This window comes from Bos taurus, chromosome 29 (genome assembly GCF_002263795.3).
Source record: "Bos taurus isolate L1 Dominette 01449 registration number 42190680 breed Hereford chromosome 29, ARS-UCD2.0, whole genome shotgun sequence".
Taxonomy (NCBI): Eukaryota; Metazoa; Chordata; class Mammalia; order Artiodactyla; family Bovidae; genus Bos; species Bos taurus.
Window position 1 is genome coordinate 48,830,391 of NC_037356.1, and position 20,174 is coordinate 48,850,564.

At 53.3% G+C, this 20,174-nt stretch overlaps 1 protein-coding gene across 2 annotated transcripts in view; it reads right to left on the minus strand.

Annotated features, from left to right (window-relative positions):
* Positions 1–20,174, minus strand: part of KCNQ1 (potassium voltage-gated channel subfamily Q member 1) — a 379,149-nt gene that overhangs the window by 70,143 nt on the left and 288,832 nt on the right. The window contains exons 12-14 of one of the 2 annotated variants that reach the window (NM_001205441.1): positions 6,306–6,381; positions 940–1,034; positions 5–51 (exon numbers count right to left, since the gene is read on the minus strand). In NM_001205441.1, the coding sequence (NP_001192370.1) occupies positions 5–51; positions 940–1,034; positions 6,306–6,381 (218 nt within the window). Of the gene's footprint in view, positions 1–4; positions 52–939; positions 1,035–5,714; positions 5,879–6,305; positions 6,382–20,174 lie in introns of those variants that run through there. The other variant, XM_024987363.2, reaches the window with a different exon arrangement.

A 20,174-nucleotide genomic window follows, 5' to 3' on the forward strand; every position in this document is an offset into this window, starting at 1 on the left:
CCACCTGAGACGGAGATGAAGAGGGAGGGCTTCCCGATGGACTGGTCCAGCCTGGGGGGAGGGGGGGAGGGTGGGGAGAGGGAGATGGAGAAGCTCATGCTTGGCCCCTGGGCCCCATACTGACATCTGGCTGATCAGTGGGCAGATGGGCCAAAGTCCCCAGCAAGACAAGCTGCCCGCCCCTTCTGGGGGCCGCCCCCTGCCACCACCCCAAAACCAGCCAGGTGCCTCTCAGATTCCAGAGGCCCATACTCCCATGGGGGGCCTGGGTGGGGGGTTCAGAGGTGAAGGGCAGTGGTTGGACTGTCCCTTTGTCATCCTCCCTGGGTACAGCAGGATCCCAGAATAGCCCAGTGTCCTGTGGCCGCTTCATAAACACCCCAGGCCAGGTGCCTGGAAGTGTCCAGAGAGGCAGGACTGCAAGAGGTCCCTTCCAGGACAAGGCCAGGTTGCTGGGCTGGATGGGCTTCACATCCCTGTTGTAGGTCAGTGACAGGGGTGGGGTGAACAGGGGGCAGCCTGAGTCCCTGCCTGGCCAGGGTGGTCAACATGGGTGGTCTCCCAGCCACACCCTGTGCCTCACAGAGCTCAGTCCCCAGGCCAACCCACTGCCAATGTGCAGCTGGTCTGAGCCCATGCAGGCCCCTCAGGGGCAGGCGGCCTCCGGGAGAAGAACTCTCTGGACCGTGGGCCAGAAGCCAGAACACGTGGGCTTCCGAGAGTTGGGGTGCTCAGCGCCCAACCGGTAGGTTCTCACCCAGCCGTGTATCTCCCAGGACTTGACCTGGGCCTGCTCAACAGCAGGTGAGCTGGGATTTGAAGCGTCCCCACCCCGAGACTTGGGTGCTGGTGGAGCGACCCCCCATGCCCCGCCCTCTGCCATCCACGCACGCTCCACGCTGACCACACTCCGCCCTGCCCCCAGCCCGGCGCGCTCACCTCCTTTGCAGCTCCTTGATGCGCACCATGAGGTTGAGGTGGCCCTGGGAGTACTGCTCGATGACGTCTCGCACGTCGTAGGGCTTCCGCGCTTGCTGCAGCAGAGAGACAGAGTCAGGCTGTGCCTGCGTGTGTGGGCCAGCGCCGGGCACAGGACGGTCCCTATCCTCCGTGCGCATCTGGGATTTAAGGAGCCGCCCATGTGGCACCAAGGGGCAGGCCTGGATCAGCGCACTTGCCGTGGCTGGGCTCAGCCCCCAGCCCCCATCCCCCACCCCACCCGGGAGCTGGGTGACCCCAGGCCAGTGACTCGGGCTCTCTGGACCCAGGGACCTGCCTACTCTCCATTCCCAGGCCCCCAGCCCTGTTTCCAAACTGCCTTGGAAGAGCTGGCCCAGCTGAGGGCCTGGGGGCAGGGGGCGATGAGCATGGCTCCGGTCAGTGGCAAAGAGGGCAGTTTTGTGCAGCCCCCACTGGCCTGGGTCCCAAGCTGACCACACCCTCGCTGGCAGGCGCCTGCACTGTTCTCGGGGTGGGGGCGATCCACCCCACCCCCTTCCCCGGCAGTCAGTCCCCTGAGGTGAGCAGAGAGGGCCCCAGGGACAGCCTCGGCCTGCAGTGCTTGCTGTGGGTGGCAGGCCTCCTACCGGAGCTCTCAGGCTGCTTGGAAGGAGAAGATGGTCCCACTATGGGCCTGGGGCCAGGGGGGCAGGGCAGGGGACCCTGGAGCTCCAGGCTCAGCGCCAGCCCTGAGCCCATAAATGCATCCGGGGCTCAGGTGAAACCACAACAGAGAGAAGGAGGCTTCTCGGGATGTCAGCAAAACCTCCAGCCACATTTATGGCCTCGATCCCAGGAGCCCACGGGCTGTGGGTCCCACCCAGGTAGCAGGGTACTGGCTGAGTGGGGGTCTGATGGCTCAGGAGGCCCTTTGCCCACACAAGCAAGCAGGGCTCACTGGGGAAAGGGACTCTGTTGGGGGGACCTCAGGCAGACAGGGTTGGGGGGGCCCAGGTGGTCTCATTAACTCTGAAGGGCTCACACTAGCGATGAGCTGGGAGGTTACTGCTGCTTGCTGGGGGGCAGGGGGTAGCGGGTCTGCAAGAAGCTCCAGACAGCTTGCAGGGCAAGCAGGGGCTGTCGGGTCAGAGGAAGAGAAGGAATAAGACTCAGATGCCCGTCGAGGGCCAGGGCCAGGTCTCAAATCTGGGAGCCCCAGGGGCCCTGTCCTCCCTGCCCGAATGAGCCCTACCTCTCCTTGTGGTACCACCCCAGAGGCAGGCTACCCTAGGCTACGGGCAAGGCCACCTCTGCCTCCATCTCTGGGCACCTCTGGACATGCCCAGGGGCCCTGTCATCAACACTGGCAGCTAAAGTTCAACTCCCTACATGGTTTGGGACCCCAGAATCCTGAGGCAGGACAGAACCCTCCTCCCCATCAGGGACCGGGCACAAGAAGGCCAGGGTGGCTCCTGTCCCCACCAGATTCGCCAGGTGGGGCCCTCACAGCCAACACCCAGCCCCACTTTGGACTCTGGGACCACCCTGCATCCCCATAGGGCTGAGACGCAAGGCCCGTCGTAGGATCTTGGGGTCAGGGGTGAGATGAAGTCTGGCAGGCTCTCTGACGCCACACACCCAGCTCCAGGACAAGTGGAGAGTGGCGCTGGGTGGTAGGCTAGTGGTGACGTGCCCAGGACTCAAGTGTTGCTTCTGTACGATGGGGATGCTGAGCCCTCTGGCTGACAAGGGGAGTGAGGGTAACGTAAGATGCGAGGAGAGAGAGGGCTGGAGGGCCCTGAGTGGCTCGTGCCAGGAGAACTCAATGGCTGTGACGGTGGCTGTGGCTGAGCCCAGGGTCCGTGCTGTGTCTAATGCCTATGGGGAGGTGGTCCTGAGAGGTGATGCCTGCTTTCCTGTGGGCCAAAGGGCTTTATGAGGCTCGGGGCCACCCTCGACCTGCCAGTGCGGTCAGGGGCAGGCTCAGAAGAGGCAAGGCGGGGTTCAGAGGTCAAAGTTGGGCAGGCCTGGCCCAGAATGGCGTGAGTGCTTGTCCTGGCCTCCCGTACACCCTGGGAGGTCACGGACCACTGTGGGCCCCTGAGTGTGTTGAGGGGCTCTGTGTGCACGAATGTACACAGACGTCTCCATGGAAAGGCACGAGAGTGCAGGGGACGGGTGTGTGTGAGCCTGCAGGAGCAAGGGTGGAGAGGAGCCTGGGAGCCGGCCCCCCGCCTCGCCTTGTGCAGGGTGTGGACCTCAGCAGGTAACCGACAGCTGACTGACACCCGGGACCCATGGCCTGGCAGGCTCTTAGGCCCCCTGAGACTCATCTTGGAGTTGATAAGCTCCTCCTTCCCCGCCCTGCCCCCACCAGGGTCTGGTCAGCGCTCCTGGAGGCCTTTGTCAAGTGGCTGCCTGGGGTCCGGCTGCAAAGCTCATCTCAGCTTTCTCTCTGAAGCTAATTTCCTCTGGCGGCAGCAGCAGGAGCCTGAGATGAGCGAGATAATGCCGGGCTGTCCAGACTGACCGACGGTGGACACGGGAGTTCAAGGCAAACTTGAAGGGCTGAGAGGCTCTGGCTCCTCCGGCCAGACACAGGGGCGGCCAGCCGGGTACTTATCGGCCAGCGGGGCCCGCAGGGGGGCCACCAGCCACGTCTGCTGCCCCTGGGGCCAGATGGGGGTGGGCGTGTGGGCAGACAGACAGGCTGCTGCGGGGGAGGGGCCTTGGCAGCTGGGCCTGAGGCGGGGGCCACCCCGGGAGGCCCCCAGAGCTCCTCACCACCAGGGGCTCATCCACCACTTCCATCTTGTTGAGTCCCTCCTCCCTGGAGGCCTCTTGCTGCCCACCCCCTCTAGCCGCCCCAGCCCTGGGCCTTGCCTGAGAGCCTCTGTCCCAGGGGCAGAGCAGGAGGAGCTGCTGCACTCACAGGCCCCACCTGGTCTATTCAAGGGCCTCGGGGCCCTGTGCACAGGGGAGGGGAGGGGGCAGGCCCGTAGGGCTGCCCGGCCTCCTTCCAGAAGCCTCCCAGGCCGCTTGCGGGACGCTGCCTGTATCCTGAGGCAGAAGGGAGGCCGCTGGCCTGGAAGGGAGGGCAGGGTGCCCCCTGAGGACAGCTGTTGGTTTTCTTGCCCGCGTTTCTGTGACAGGCGCTCCCCAGCACCCACACCTTCTCTGGCCACGGTGGGTGCCCGTCTGCCCAGGGCATCTGTGGTTCTGATCTGGAAGCTGCACACATCACCCTTGAGCTGGGCCTGCCCTGTGGGTACCCAGACCTGGAAGAGGCCCCCAGGAAGCCTGGTGTCCACCCTGGCATGGCTCTGCATGGTCCAGCAGTGCCCCAGGCAGCAGGTTCTGGCCTCTGCCCAGCGGGGGCCTGCTCCGGAAGCACAGTGGCCCGGCTGCTCAGGCTGGGGACCGTTCCCATCCTAGGAGAGTCGCAGTGACCCCTCTGTACCCTCCTCCCCGGTTGGCATCAGAGGTTTTAGCCCTCACCACCAGCCACTCTCCAGCGAGGGCCCTGCCCGGGCCTCCTCTCGTCTTGGGGACAGTCCTGCCCAGACCTGATCCCGGCAGAAGTTCCTGCCATTCCCGCCCCACCCGAGAGGCCAGCCCGTCCTCGCCTAGCACCCTCGAGCTCCCTGTTTCACCAGGTGCCCCTCTGCTGGCTCCACCAGGGCAGCCGGGCCTCGGGGAAGGAGCAGCCACAGACCCAAAGGCCCACCATCCGGGGACGTTGGATCTTGCCCAGAACAGTGCGGGGCAGACCTCCTGGCGCCGGCTGGGAATGGCCTTCACGGACTCTTTGATCCCACAGTGAGGGGTCCCAGGCCCTGGCGGGAGCCTTTAACACTGCTTGGCCCAGTTTGGGGGGGAAAGGCCTCCTGCCAGGCTGTGGGCAGACAGATGGGCAGGCGGGCAGCACAACGCCCCTGGGGACTGTGTGCAACCCCCTTCCCCTCTGTCCCCCTCCCTTCCCCGCCCCTACCCGCTCCCGAGGGGCCACATGCGATGGGACCAGAGTCCTGGCAGGCTGAGGGCACAGGTGGGCATGGTCCTGGGCAGCCCCCTGGGCTCTTGTTCCCAGTCCAGATGGGAAAGAGGTCTTCATTAGGGCTGTTGGAGTGGGGTCTGTCCAGAGCTCCCCATTGAGTCTGGCTCCCTGGCCTGGGTGGGTGGGGGCTCTGCTGGGGAGACTGGCCGGGGCTGGAGTCAGGCTTGTAGTCTGGGATGGGAGGCACAGACCGGAGGGGACCCAGGGTCTGGTTCTCGCCCCAGCCCTGCTGTGACTGCTCGCGGGGCGGGGGTGTGAACAAGTCACCCCAACCTCCCCACTTGGTACCACACACAGGCCCGGGGGTTCTGGACATTGCCGCTGGCTCCGAGTGACCCTCAGACCTGGCTCCGCCAGGAACTCTCTTCTGAAAAGGAACCGGTGGCCAAGCCTTCCGGAAAGAGAATGCCCTCCCCCAGGGGTCCCTGCTTCCCAAGCCTCCATGTTCTCGGAGGGAAAGCTGAGCTGGGCCCCATCCTCCAACAGATGACAGTCTCCACGGAGGAAAGAGGTGCCAAGCCTGGCATCACCTGGCGTTCTCCAGGGGCTGCTGTAGGAGACTCACTCCTGGAAGGAGGGCCGATGGGGAAGTCCACAGTCTCCAGCCCCATCTGGCCAGGGAGACCCTACCCTTCCCTGTAAAGGGGGCCGCCCCAGGGCACAGAGCAGGGCCAGGACTCCTCTCTGCTAGGTTTTTTTTTTTTTTTTTTTAATATATATTTATTTAGCTGTGCCAGTATTTGCTGCATGTGGGGTCTTAGTTGTAGCAAGCACGGTCTTTAGTTGCAGCAAGCAGGGTCTTTAGTTGCAGCAAGCAGATCTTCGGTCTTCGTTGTAACATGTGAGATTTAGTTCCCTGGCCAGGGATCGAACCCAGGCCCCCTGCATTGGGAACACAGAGTCTTAGCCACTGGACCGCCAGGGAGGTCACTCCCATTGTTCTGACTCACACAGGGTGGGCGATGGGGACAAAAGCCCTGGGCAGGCCTGAGGCAGGTACTTCCTGTCCAGGTGACACAGGGCTGGCTCTGCACCCTCCCTGAGTCATTCCCACTCCTGTCTAGGGGGTGTGGGTGGGGGGTGAGTAAACTCCAGGGCTCCGTGTGGTTCTGGGTTGGCCCCGGGGTCCAGCCCTATCAGGGAAACATCTCTCCAGGGCCAGCTATCTTGGAGACGGATCTTGAAGTCATGGCAGGGTGTTTGATGGGTGAAGGGTCAGGTCTCAGACATGGCAGGTATGGCCTGTGCTGTGGGTGGGCGAGCGGCTTTCAGAGTGGACCAGGGCAGGAGGGCTGAGTGCAGGACTCACCTGGAATTTCTTCTTGGCTACAAAGTACTGCATACGCCGGATGACCTTGATGGTGGCCCGGTGGTGCTCCCGCAGCCTGCGGTGGAGAAGGGAGGGGAGGAGGGTGGTCATCCCGTGCCTGCCGCTGTCAGAGGCCTGCAGGCTGCCCGAGTATCCCCGGGCACACGGCTGGGCCCCTCCAGGAGCAAGGAGGATGTTCAGCCTCTGGGGATGGGGATCTGCAAGCCGCCGTCCTGCTGGCAGGAGGAAAGGCTGAGGCTGAGAGGCTTTTAATTAACGGGATGGCCCCAGAGGGACCCTTGCCCTGCCCCTCACTCAGAAGTGGGGTTGGAGTCAGGGTCCTGTATTGGCAGTGGCTATGCCCCTTACCCATGGTACAGCCGCACAGGCTTCTTTCTACCTTGAGGCCTTTGGGTTCCTCACCAGTACAGTGGGAAGGGGTACAAGCAGATGACCCCTAAGGCCCCTTGCGGCTAGAATGTTCCATGGCCCGCCCACCGGTACCCACTTGGAAAATGTAGGGCAGGACAAATCAGCCAGGGATAGGTACTACCTTTGCCACCTAAACCACCTTAGCCACAGCGAAGCAGAGACATTACTTTGCCAACAAAGGTTCCATCTAGTCAAAGCTACGGTTTTTCTAGTAGTCGTGTATGGATGTGAGATTTAGACCATAGAGAAGACTGAGCTCTGAAGAATTAATGCTTTTGAACTGTGGTGTTGGAGAAGACTCTTGAGAATCTCTTGGACAGCAAGGAGGTCAAACCAGTCCATCCTAAAGGAAATCAACCCTGAATATTCATTGGAAGGACTGATGCTGAAGCTGAAACTCCAATACTTTGGCCACCTGATGAAAAGAACTGACTCATCTGAAAAGACCCTGATGCTGGGAAAGATTGAGGGCAGGATGAGAAGGGGAAGACAGAGGATGTGATAGTTTGATGGCATCATTGACTCAATGGATATGGATTTGAGAAAGCCCTGGAAGATGGTGAAGGACAGGGAAGCCTGGCGTGCTGCAGTCCATGGGGCTGCAAAGAGTTGGACACAAATGAGCGACTGAACAGCATTAGGAACCCCTCTGTTAAGGGAGCTGCGTTTCCTCCCCTCTGAAGTTCCTTTTAGTGTGTGTGTGTGTGCTAAGTTGCTTCAGTCATATCCAACTCTTTGCGACCCTGTGAACTATAGCCCACTAGATTTCTCTGTCCGTGGGATTCTCTGGATAAGAATACTGGAATGGGTTGCCATGCCCTCCTCCAGGGGATCTTCCCAATCCAGGAATCGAACCTGCATCTCTGGGTCTCTTGCATTAGCAGGCAGGTTCTTTACCACTAGCACCACCTGGGGAACCCCAGAGTTCCTTCTAGAAACATCATCAAAAGGGGACACAATGGCTAACGTATGTGCACAGAAACCGTCTGCAAGGAGATAACGCACACGGAACTAGAGGAGACTTTGCTTCTGGCTCTGAAGCTTGGTCTGATCACACTTTTTGCTGAAGACACCACCACAGCTGTGTGACAGCTTTATGACCAGGGAAGACTCCAAGGACTACGATCCCAGGAGAGAAACAAGCTGGGTGAGCCTACATGTGCATACATGCATTTAGTGTGTGGGGCACATGGGCTGAGTGTGAGGCTGGGGCCCCCTGGGCTGGCGAGATAAACAGGAAGCTAGGGCTCCAAAGACGTCCAGGACTCGACAGACCGAGACCCTGGTGAATGGGGGGCGCAGAGAGAAGGGGGCCCCTTTGGCCAAGTCTCTCCTTGAAGTGTTTGTGAGCCAAGCAGCACACATGGGGTGAGATTCTAGAAATGGAGCAAAAGACAGCTGCCAGAAGGACAAAAAGCTAAGCAGAGTCCCCTGCAGACTCATGCTGTGGAGGAGAGGAGGATTCTGGTTCAGAGTCATCAAGGAGATGGGGTCCTGGTAAACAGCCCAAGCTTTCAGAGGAGACCCCAGCCCTGCCACGGCCTCAGGTCACCTCAGTCTCCACCTGAATCAAATGCTCTGCCTGGCACCTTTGGCTCTCCAGGGAAAACCAAGACATCCATAGGGAGGTGAGGTCATGGAGCCTCTATTTATTTCATACACAACAGACGGAAAACCAAGGGACAAAACAGACCACAGAAACAGATCTGAAGGTGTGGCAGATCGTGGTTCAGTTGCTAGGTCGGGTCTGACTCTTTGAGACCCCACGGACTGCAGCACGCCAGGCTTCCCTGTCCTTCACTGTCTCCCAGCATTTGCTCAAACTCACGTGCGTTGAGTCGACTTGTAGCTCCTCCACCAAGAGATAAGGGCTGGTTTTCCCACTTGCTGAATTCGGGCTGACCTTGACCTTCATCGTGGTGAAAAGAAAGCTGGGGAAGCTCCACTGGGTATAACTCATGTGTTCTTGGAATGTGGTTACGGGGACCACGTGAACTGGCTGGCTTCAGAGGCCGTGTGCAGAACCGAGGTGCCCGGGCCAAGAGCAAGAACAGGTGAGCGCGGCCATCGTCCGCCGCCCCGCGTCCAGCCCTGACGAACCGCCAGGTGACTGGAGCTGTGCGAGTCACCTCACGCAAAGCCACCAGAACAACCTTCCAGCTGAGTCGAGCCCAAATTACTGACCCACGGAATGATGAATACGGAAGAGTTGTGATGTGAAGCCAGGAAATGTAGGTGTGGTTTGCTATGCATCAATAGATTAAAAGAAATTAGACCCCAAAGTGGGGTACACGCATCAATCCTGAAATAGTGCTGGGACCAGGCTTCGGGCAGAGGAAGACAAAGGGAAAAAAAAGGCCAATTGTAAGATGCTGGGTGTTGGGCATGGTACCAACTCTAGTTGCATGAGACTCTGGGGTCTCTTGAGGGGTGTGTGAATCTTGCTTTGGTGGAAGTGTGTAAAGTTATGGCCAGAAGGCGGACTGGGGAAAGTCAGAGATGGGTGCAAGTCCTTTGCAGTTCCCCCAGCAGGGCCTCCCCCCTCAACCCTACTGTTCCCACCATTGTGGAACACTGTTGCCATGTGGGCATGTCTGAGCCGGGCTGCCGGAAAAGCCATGTGGAGGAGAGCTGAGGCACCCTGTCTAACAGCCTGACGGCTCCAGACTCCTGAGGCGAGCTGAGACCACCCAGTCACCACCAAGCTGCCACTTGAAGGCGCTGGGTGAAACCATCCAGATGAGGAAGCCAAAATGCTGATCCACAGAGTCAGGAGCAAATAGATGAGACGATTTGCTTCAGAGTTGTAAGATAAGGACTTGAAAATCGTGTTGATAAATAGGTTCAAGAAAGTAGAAGACAAGATGAAGAATTTCACCAGAGAAGTAAAATCTATATTAAAAAGAAAACAAAGGGAAATCCTAGGACAGAAGGGACAATCAGGGAAGTTAAGAATGCGTGAGATGAATTTGATGGCGGAGGAGACATAGAAAAAAAAAAAAAGAGAGAGTACTTGTGAACTAGAGAAAGTAGCCAGGATGGAGTGTGGAGGGAAAGTAGAATTAAAGATACAGAAAAAACACGAGCTACCTGAGATATAGGTAGAGGCTCTAATACACGTGACGTCTCAGAAGGAGAGGAGACGAAGTGGAGGACAAGGAATTTTGAAGCCTGAATGGTTCAGAATTTCCCCCAAATGATGGAAGACATCAGGCCGCAGGTTTAAGCAGCTCCTTGGATTCACCAGGCTTTCCTGGTGGCTCAGATATTAAAGAATCTGCCTACTATGCAGGAGACCCTGGTTTGATCCCTGGGCTGGGAAGATCCCCTGGAGAAGGGAATGGCAACCCATTCCAGTATTCTTGCCTGGAGATTTCCAGGGACAGAGGAGCCTGGTGGGCTATAGTCCATGGGGTTGCAAAGAGTCGGACACGACTGAGTGACCAACATTTTCACTTTCTTTTCACTTGGCTCCAGCTGGAGAGAAAGACAAGGCATAACAGATCCAGGCCCATTCGAGTCACCCTGCTGGAGGCCAAGGGCACAGAATTACTGAGGGGGTGTGTGTGTGTGATGACACGTTATCTTGATGGTTGACTTGTCAACAGGGAGGACAAAAGCCAGAATAACATCCTTAAAGAGCTCAAGGAAAATTCCTACCAAGGTAGCATTCCATACCCATCAAATGTATTTTTAGAAATGAAGGTGCAAGTGAAATAATCCAGTCACAAAAGGATAAACTCTGTACTATTCCACTTATATGAGTACCTAGAGTCATTAAATCCATGGAGATAGAAAGTAGGAGGGTACGGGGTGGGAGGGGTGGAGGGGAGTGTCCAGTGGGGACAGAGTCTGTTTGGGAAGGTGGAAAGCTCTGGAGATGATGCGGTGATGGTGACACAAGAGCGTGAAGGGGATTAACGACCCTGAGTGAGGCACTTAAAATGCTTAAAATGACACAGATGGCACATCCTGGGTTATGCGTGTTTTTCTACAATAATAAGAGTAAGAGAAGGTAAAGCTAAACCAAGAGAATCCACGGCGCTGAGACCTGTACTGGAAGGATGACTCCAGGCCGGGACTCAGCAATGACAAAGACGCACAGAGATATTTCAATACAAGAAGCAATTAAGACGGTAGAAAAGGACAGATATGTGAGAAAGCTTAAATTAGTGAATTAAATGGACTGAAACAATCACGCTAATGTTTCCTGAGGTTTAATGTATCAGATCAGATCAGATCAGTCGCTCAGTCATGTCCGACTCTTTGCGACCCCATGAATCGCAGCACGCCAGGCCTCCCTGTCCATAGCCACAGCTAAAAATGCATGATTACAGATAGCACAAGGAAGGGGGTGTCCATGGAGCTAAACAGCTGTGAGCACCACGTGTTGCCAGGGCAACGGTCACAGCGCTCATCTGAGGTCGACTCCAGTGAGCCGAGGATGCGTACGATCATCTCCAGGCAACCACGGACGGGATAATACAGGGCCTAGATTTAACAAGCGGAGAGGGGATAAAAATTAATTAATAACAATTTTTGATCAATCCAAAGAAGCAGGTCAAACTACCACACAATTGCACTCATCTCACATGCTAGTAAAGTAATGCTCAAAATTCTCCAAGCCAGGCTTCAGCAATACGTGAACTGTGAACTTCCAGATGTTCAAGCTGGTTTTAGAAAAGGCAGAGGAACCAGAGATCAAATTGCCAACATCTGCTGGATCATGGAAAAAGCAAGAGAGTTCCAGAAAAACATCTATTTCTGCTTTATTGACTATGCCAAAGCCTTTGACTGTGTGGATCACAATAAACTGTGGAAAATTCTGGAAGAGATGGGAATACCAGAACACCTGACCTGCCTCTTGAGAAATCTGTATGCAGGTCAGGAAGCAACAGTTAGAACTGGACATGGACCAACAGACTGGTTCCAAATAGGAAAAGGAGTACGTCAAAGCTGTGTATTGTCACCCTGCTTATTTAACTTCTATGCAGAGTACATCATGAGAAACGCTGGGCTGGAAGAAGCACAAGCTGGAATCAAGATTGCCTGGAGAAATATCAATAACCTCAAATATGCAGATGACACCACCTTTATGGCAGAAAGTGAAGAGGAACTCAAAAGCCTCTTGATGAAAGTGAAAGAGGAGAGTGAAAAAGTTGGCTTAAAGCTCAACATTCAGAAAATGAAGATCATGGCATCTGGTCCCATCACTTCATGGGAAATAGATGGGGAAACAGTGGAAACAGTGTCAGACTTTATTTTTGGAGGCTCTAGACAGCATATTGAAAAGCAGAGACATTACTTTGCCAATGAAGGTCCGTCTAGTCAAGGCTATGGTTTTTCCAGTGGTCATGTATGGATGTGAGAGTTGGACGTGAAGAAAGCTGAGCGCCGAAGAATTGATGTTGGTGGTGTTGGAGAAGACTCTTGAGAGTCCCTTGGACTGCAAGGAGATCCAACCAGTCCATCCTAAAGGAGATCAGTCCTGGGTGTTCTTTGGAAGGAATGATGCTAAAGCTGAAACTCCAGTACTTTGGCCACCTCATGCGAAGAGTTGACTCATTGGAAAAGACTCTGATGCTGGGAGGGATTGGGGGCAGGAGGAGAAGGGGACGACAGAGGATGAGATGGCTGGATGGCATCACCGACTCAATGGACGTGAGTCTGAGTGAACTCCAGGAGTTGGTGATGGACAGGGAGGCCTGGTGTGCTGCGATTCACGGGGTCGCAAAGAGTCGGACACGACTGAGTGACCGAACTGAAAGAAGCAGGAAAGGAGGTCAAAAGGAAGTGATGGAACAAATGAAAAAACAGAATGAAAGAGTAGATTGCATGCATTCCAGAGGGACTAAATATCCACCTCGAAAGACTAAGATTGTTAGGTGGGCTTAAAAAAAATAATTTGATGTTACCTAGCTTCCCTGGTGGCTCAGACAGTAAAGAATCTGCCTGCAATGGAGGAGACTTGGGTTCGATCCCTGGGTTAGGAAGATCCCCTGGAGAAGAGAATGGCTACCCATTCCAGTATTCTTACCTAGAGCACTGCATGGACAGAAGAGCCTGGTGGGCTACCGTCCATGGGGTTGCAAAGAGTCAGACACAACTGAGCAACTGACACTTTTATACTTCACATAAATATACTGAAATAGAAAGGCTTAGAAGTGTTGACAGCAAAAAGATAGAAAAAGATATATCATCGTATTGCCAAAAGAAAGCTAGTCCAGGTAAAGTAACATCAGACAAAGCAGACTTTAAGTATTACCAGAAATAAAGAGGCATATGTTATCATTTAACAATTGATTAAGAGGATTCCCCAGCAGTCTAGTGATTAGGACACCACACTTCCACTGCAGCAGGATAGGTTCCATCCCTGGTCAGGGAACTAAGATCCTGCCGGCCATGTGCCATGGGCAAAAAAAAGCAAAAGGTCAAGATTTGGTAGGGAGAGATCAGTTCTAAATCTGTACGTACCTAAAACCATAGGCTTCACGTATATGTCACAAAAACTGGCAGAACTAAGGGGTAAAAGAGAAGATCCACAATCATGGTGGGAGATTTGACTGCCCTTCTGTGGGTAACGGATAGAGGAGCTGTGAGAGCATCAGGAGACAAACACGTCTGAAAAGCTGAGTTCGAACTCGATATGATCGGCGCGTATAGAATATGCGCTGGGTGTCCTGGGAGCGCGTCAGCTTCCCCCGTGCACACAGAACTTCTACAGACGGGGCCACATGCAGGGCTGAAAGAGCAGGTGCCAACACGTCTCAAAGAAACTAAGTCATATACGTACGTTCTCTGACCTCCGAGAAATTAAACTAGAAATCATAAGGCAGAGATAACTAGAAAATCTTCAAGTGTTTTAGAAGTTAAATATCTTAAGGGTCAAAGGAGAAACCTAATAAGAATTGGAAGAGTTTTTTTTTGTTTGTTTGTTTTCTAAGTAAAATTTATTTTCTCATTTCTTTATTTTTGTTGCATATAATTGCTTTCCAGTGTTATGGTAGCTTCTGCTGTACAACATCATGAATCAGCCGTTTGTATACATATGTCTCCTCCATCCTGAGCCTCCCTCCACCCCCCACTCCCATTTCACCCCTCTAGGTCATCACAGAGCGCCAAGCTGAGCTCCCTGTGCTATATAGCAAGTTCCCCCTCGCTATCCTACACGTGGACATGTACTGACGTCACTGCTGCTTGCTCAGTTCGTCCCAACCTCTCCCTCCCTCCCTGTGTTCACACGTCCGTCCCCTCCATCTGTGTCTCTTTTCCTGGAGACAGGTTCATCACTACTGGTTTTCTAGAGTCCATATCTCCATGCATTAACTCCATGCGTTAATATACAATCTTTCTGACTTGTTGAGTCACTCAGTCATGTCCGACTCTTTGTGACCCCACGGACCGCAGCCCGCAGGGCTCCTCTGTCCACGGGATTTCCCAGGCAAGAATACTCAAGTGGGTTACCATTCCCTTCTCCTGGGGATCTTTCTGACCCAGGGTTCAAACCTGCATCTCCTGCATTCGCAGACGGATTCTTTACCACTGAGCCACTGGGGATTCCCTCTTTCTGACTTACTTCAGTCTATATGACAGACTCTAGGCTCATCCAATATTTTTAGTGGAATCATGATAAAAATGTCTTGTATCACAACTTATAGCTAAATTAGTGCTTGAGGTACCATGAAATAAGTTCTTAGAGGATATTTTATGACCTTAAATCATACATTAAGGGAAGAGGGGAGACTGGAGTCTATCTCAAGTACTTAAAAAAAATAGTAAATTAAGCCCAAAGAAGGTAGATGGAAAGAGATAAGAGAGAGCAATAAAACAAATGAATTAGATACATGAATAAATTTAGTGAAATAAAAAAATAGACATTTCATTAAGAAATTCAACAAAGCCAAACCTTGATTCTCTGAAGAGACTAGCTAGAGACATTTAAAAATATATTTAGAGGGTATGATATACAAAAATAATCTTGATAGCTTAGATAAAACAGATAAACTTCTAAAACACCATGATATACAAAAGTAGATAGAAGAAGAAATTAAAAAACCCAGATTGCCCAATATTAATTAAATAAATTAGATTTGGAATTTACACACAAAAAAGTTTAAGGTTAGATGACTTCGCTGGTAGATTCTTCCTTACATGGTAAGAAATAATACCAATTTTGTATAAACCTTTTTAGAAGATTTTTTTTATGAGTCAGTATAATCTTGACATCGAAATCCTACAAGGATGTTTCAGGAAAGAAAAGTCATAGGCCAACATCTCTCGTTAACATAGGACAGCAAATATTCTACATGCAACACCAACAAATTGAACCCAACACTATATGTAAAGACAGACAATCCTAGTTCAATTCAGTTATGCAAGTTTAGTTCAGCATCTGAAATCCAATCAGCATTATTGGATCGACAGAGCGAGTAAGAAAAAAACATACAATCAACTCACAAGATACAGAAAAAACATGTGATACAACTCAAGACCCACTCATAATTAAACACACAACTCTTACGAGAACTTGGAACAGAGGAGAATTCTGTTATGTGAAAAGCAAACACACAGACAAACTCTGGGCACCATCGTCCATCGTGCGGAAAGGCCACGCTTTCCTCCGAGACGCGGAATAAGACAAGGGTGTCTGTCATTGCTGTGTCTACTTAACGTTACCCCCAAAGCCTCGGCCAGGGCACTGAGGTGAGAAAAGGGAAACATAGGAAAAAATAATGAGACCGGACAAAATAAAACTGTTTTGTCACCATTTACAAATGACATAATCATATGTATTTTAAAAAACCCCAATAGAATCTTAAGATAAACTGTTCTATTGTTAAATGAATTCAGCAAGAACACTGGTTTTAAAGACAATATGTGAAAATCAATTCTATTTCTGTAAGTTAGCCACAAAACATAGCCATACAAGCACACTTGTGTGTGCTTGGTCACTCAGTCACGTTCAACTCTCTGCAACCCTGTGGACTGTTGCCTGTCAGGCTCCTCTATCCACGGGATTCCCCAGGCCAGAATACTGGAGTGGGTTGCCATTTCCTCTTCCAGGGGATCTTCCCAGCCCAGGGATTCAACCCATGTCTTGAGTCTTCTGCATTGGCAGGGGGGTTCTTTACCACTGAGCCACCTGGGAAGCCTTTTCTATGTGTTAGTAACAAGCAATTAGAAAATGAAATAGAGAGACCGCTTATGACAGCATCCAAACCCATAAAATACCTGAAAGGAAATTGCCTGGAGATGAACAAGACCTCTATGCAAAAAAGTACTAGACTTTAGTGAGAAAAACTAAAGAAACCCTTCATGAGTTGAGGGTTATGACATGTTCATAAACTGGAGGGCTAATATTTGTCAGATGTGAATTTTGAGGTATGGATCAAATCTGATTCCAGTCAACACAGAATGGTTTTATTTATTTATGGGAAGGATTTTCAAGCTGATTCTAAAATATTTGTGAAAAAGCGAACGACTAGGAATAGAGAAGACACTTTGGAAGAACAACGAAGTTGGAGAGGCGTGCTCCTCCGGTTGTAGACGTGCTGTAAGCTACAGGATGAGAACGGGTTATAGAGACGCAGTCTGAACACCTCCTGACACAGCAGCATCAGACGGGACGGGTCAGCAGGGCAGAGTGACAGATCCAGAAGCATAAACACGCATATGTGGTCACCGGGTTTATAACTGAGGCGCTATTTCAATCTGGGAGGGAAGGAATGTCCTTTTTGATCAACGGTAGCGGAACAGTTTGGATAGCTGTATGAAAAAAAAAATATATGAACCATGATCCCCACCACACATCAGTCATAAAATTAATTCAAGTTAGGTTTTACATCAAAGCATGAAGGCAGAGACCATCAGGACTGGAGAAGAGAGGAGGGGATTATCTTTATGACCTTGGAAGATTTGCCAAAACACAAGCAGCCCTGACTACAAAATAAAATATTTGACAAATTGCTCTTCCTTATAAAAATTAAGGCTTCCCATACATCAAAAGACATTGTTACGAACATGAATAGACGCTCTGCAGGCTGGGAAAGGGTATTTTCTGGCAAAGGACTTGTATTCAGAGCATTCAAGAACACCTACGAATCAATAAGGAAAAGACCACGTGCTTTAAAAAGATGATTTGGACAAGCACCAGATGTCAATAAGCCCATGAGAAGGTGCTCACATCACCGCCTATGAGGGAACACAGACGAAAGCCCACATGAGGTGCCCACACGCTGGCTACAGTGGCCAAAATGACAAAGACCGGTGTGGGGTGTCAGACCCCTGTGTGCTGCCGGTGGGAACATGCGTTGGTTCACCCGGGAAAGCTGCCTGGCTATAGCCTTGGGCACACATCACCACTAGGCATTCCCATGTCCAGATACTGACTCCAGAGAGACACATACTCGCATCCACCAGATACGTCGATGGGGAGGATTACAGCAGCTTTCCTCGGAGGAAAGCCGGCCACTGACAGAGCTGCAGGCAAATCTGATTCCATGCAGCCTCAAGAATGGCCAAGACTGCTCTAGGTTGAGAAAGGTCAGGACAGAGTTTCCCTGGCGGGGGTGGGGGTCATTTCCCTGGGGGAGGAAACTTCTGGTGGGACCGAAGTGTCTATGTCTTGACCTCATGGGTCAAGATCCCCTGAAGGAGGAAATGACAACCCACTCCAGTATTCTTACCTAGAGAATCCCATGGACAGAGGAGCCTGGTGGGCTACAGTCCATGGGGTCGCAAAGAGCTGGACATGACTGAGCTGACTTACACAGCACACACGGGTGTTTATGCAGGGCGCGTGCACGCACACTCAGTTGCTCGGTCATTTCCCACTCTGACCCATGGACAGTAGCCCGCCTATGGATGTAGCCCACCCGCCCGTGAGATTTCCCAGACAAGAATACTGGAGTGGGTTGCCATTTCCTCCTCCAAGGGAGCATCCCGACCCAGAGATCGAACCTCTGTCTCCCGAGTTTCCTGCCTTAGCAGGTGGATTCTTTACCACTGAGCCGCCTGGGCTGATCTGTTCCTTTAGGATTTGTGCGTTTTACAATCATTCATTCCATGGGTTTTAAAAAGATAAGCGGCTTTTAAAGTTCTCAGGAACAAATGGTTTCTATGTAGCTCTGGGTTGACCACTCTTGAGCCCCAAGTATATGAGATGCTCTCTGGTGAGAGCAAGCCCCCTACACTACTGGACAATGGGGGCCCCACGCGCAGAAGGCATTCGAGGCTGCGTCCCCACACCTGCCGTAACCTGGGCCCACCTGACACGTCCATGCAGGAGCCAGGCCCGGTGACGCTTCCACAGCTGCACAGGGGGGGATGGCAACCAGCACACGTCAGGACATACACGCATTCACACACACACACGGAACCAGAGCTGCAGCAGGCTCTGGGAGGCCCTGAGATTTCTCCTCTGGGGTCAGGGCCGTGGGCCCCATGAGCCCCGCATCCTAGGCCTGAGCCACGGGGCGATGTACCCTGGCCTCAGGTCCTCGCCTCTGGCATGCCCCCCAGGTGGTGTGGGAGCAGGTGGAGGGGCGGGGGCTCCCCGGGTGCCCCCCTAGGAAGGGCCCCACTGACTGTGACTGGCCAGGCCCGGATGCAGTGTGAGGTTCGGGGAGAAAGCTCCCACTTCCCTGAAACAAAGGACCGCACCCAGTGACTGCTCTGGAGGCTGCCACCATGCTCCCCTCTGCCAGGTCCACAGAACGAGCCGTGGCCTTTGCAACCAAGCAGCTCCCTCACCCCAGGCTGCTGGAAGGCCAGGGCTGGGGACCCCAGGCCCTGCCAGCTCCACTCAGGCCTGCCGTGGCCTGGCCCTGACCGGTGACACCCCGTGGCTGGCCTCCCTGCCAGACACAGGATGCTGCAGTCTGCGCGGAAGGGCCAGGCTGGCCCCTCTCTCAGAGGGCCTGCTCCTCTCTCCAGGGGGGCTCGGCCTGAGGACATGACGACTGACACCAGGCAGGTGGGACGGGCACCCTGAGCCCCGCAGGTGAGCGAATCTCCCCTCCCTTCTGCCGGAGAAAGGAGACAGCCTCCCCCACCCACTGCCCCTGGCAAAGAGAAGGGCCGGACGGATATTAGATTTTATCAACACTTTTTCCACATCACTAGGTAGGATCATTTGAGTTTTCTCTTCAGCCTGTTGATGTCATGGGCTATGTTAATTGAGTTCTGCATATTGAACGGGCTGCTTTATCTGGAACAAATGAGTAACTGTCACTTGGCTGTGGTGTTTCATTTCTTAATACATCAATATATAATTGGTTGTTCTTTCTTAATAATGTAGAAAAACCCCACCTAAAATAATAACTAAACCCCATCAGCCCCCAACTCAAGCCTCCCCCTGCCTCTACCGCCCTGGTAAGCGGTGACCTGAATCAGTGTCTCCTGCCTGTGCTTTCCTGATTATGCAGCTTTATCAGATTTCCGCGCATCCAGAAAGGGGCACAGCTTTTCTCTGTTAGTGATTTAGACTTTACAGAAACGTGTCATGCTTTTCCTCGGGCTCTTGTTGCCAAGACCTGTCCATCTGCCTCCCTCCGGTTTGTCTGTTCTGACTGGTGGTCAGGACCCCTGGTGACACACACCCCGGGCTGCCTATTCCAGCTGGCGGTAGACGGGAGCTTTCCTTGCGTGAGTACCCGGGGGTGCCATAGCCAGCTCACGGGTGTGTGAAATTCAGGCTCACGGGTGAGGCCACACTGTGCTTGCACATGGTGGCCCTCCAAGGGATCACCAGCAGTGCAGGAGGAGCCCCCGCCCCACACCCCTGTCTGCAGCCCAGCGATCAGGCGTCGTGATTCCGGGCGTGATGGAGCCATGCTCTCAGACACCTGCAGGCCAAGCGTGCTTCCCCCACCGTGAAGGCCCCACCTGGGTCACTCTTCTGTTCAGTCATTTGTGTCCTTATTGATCTTTATTGTTGTCTAGTCACTAAGTTGTATCCTTGGCTTGTGACCCCACGGACTGCAGCCCACCAGGCTCCTCTGTCCATGGATTCTTGAGACAAGAACACTGGAGTGGGTTGCCATGCCCTTCTCCAGGGGATCTTCCCAACCCAGGAATAGAACCCATGTCTCCTGTGCCTCCTGCATTGGCAGGTGGGTTCTTTACCACTGAGCCAGTAGGGAAGTCCTGCACGCGCTGATTAGACATGAATTGCCTACGCAGCTCCCTTTGTTTCTCTGCTCCCTCACTCCCTTTCTTTCTCTTCCTTCCCTCCTCCTTCCCTGGCTCCCCACCCTCCGACTTCCTCCCTCCCTCCCTACTGACCAACCATTTTTTGGGTCAATTTATGTATTGGGATGGAGAAGGCGATGGCACCCCACTCCAGTACTCTTGCCTGGAAACTCCCATGGGCAGAGGAGCCTGGTAGGCTGCAGTCCACGGGGTCACTAAGAGTCGGACATGACTGAGCGACTTCAC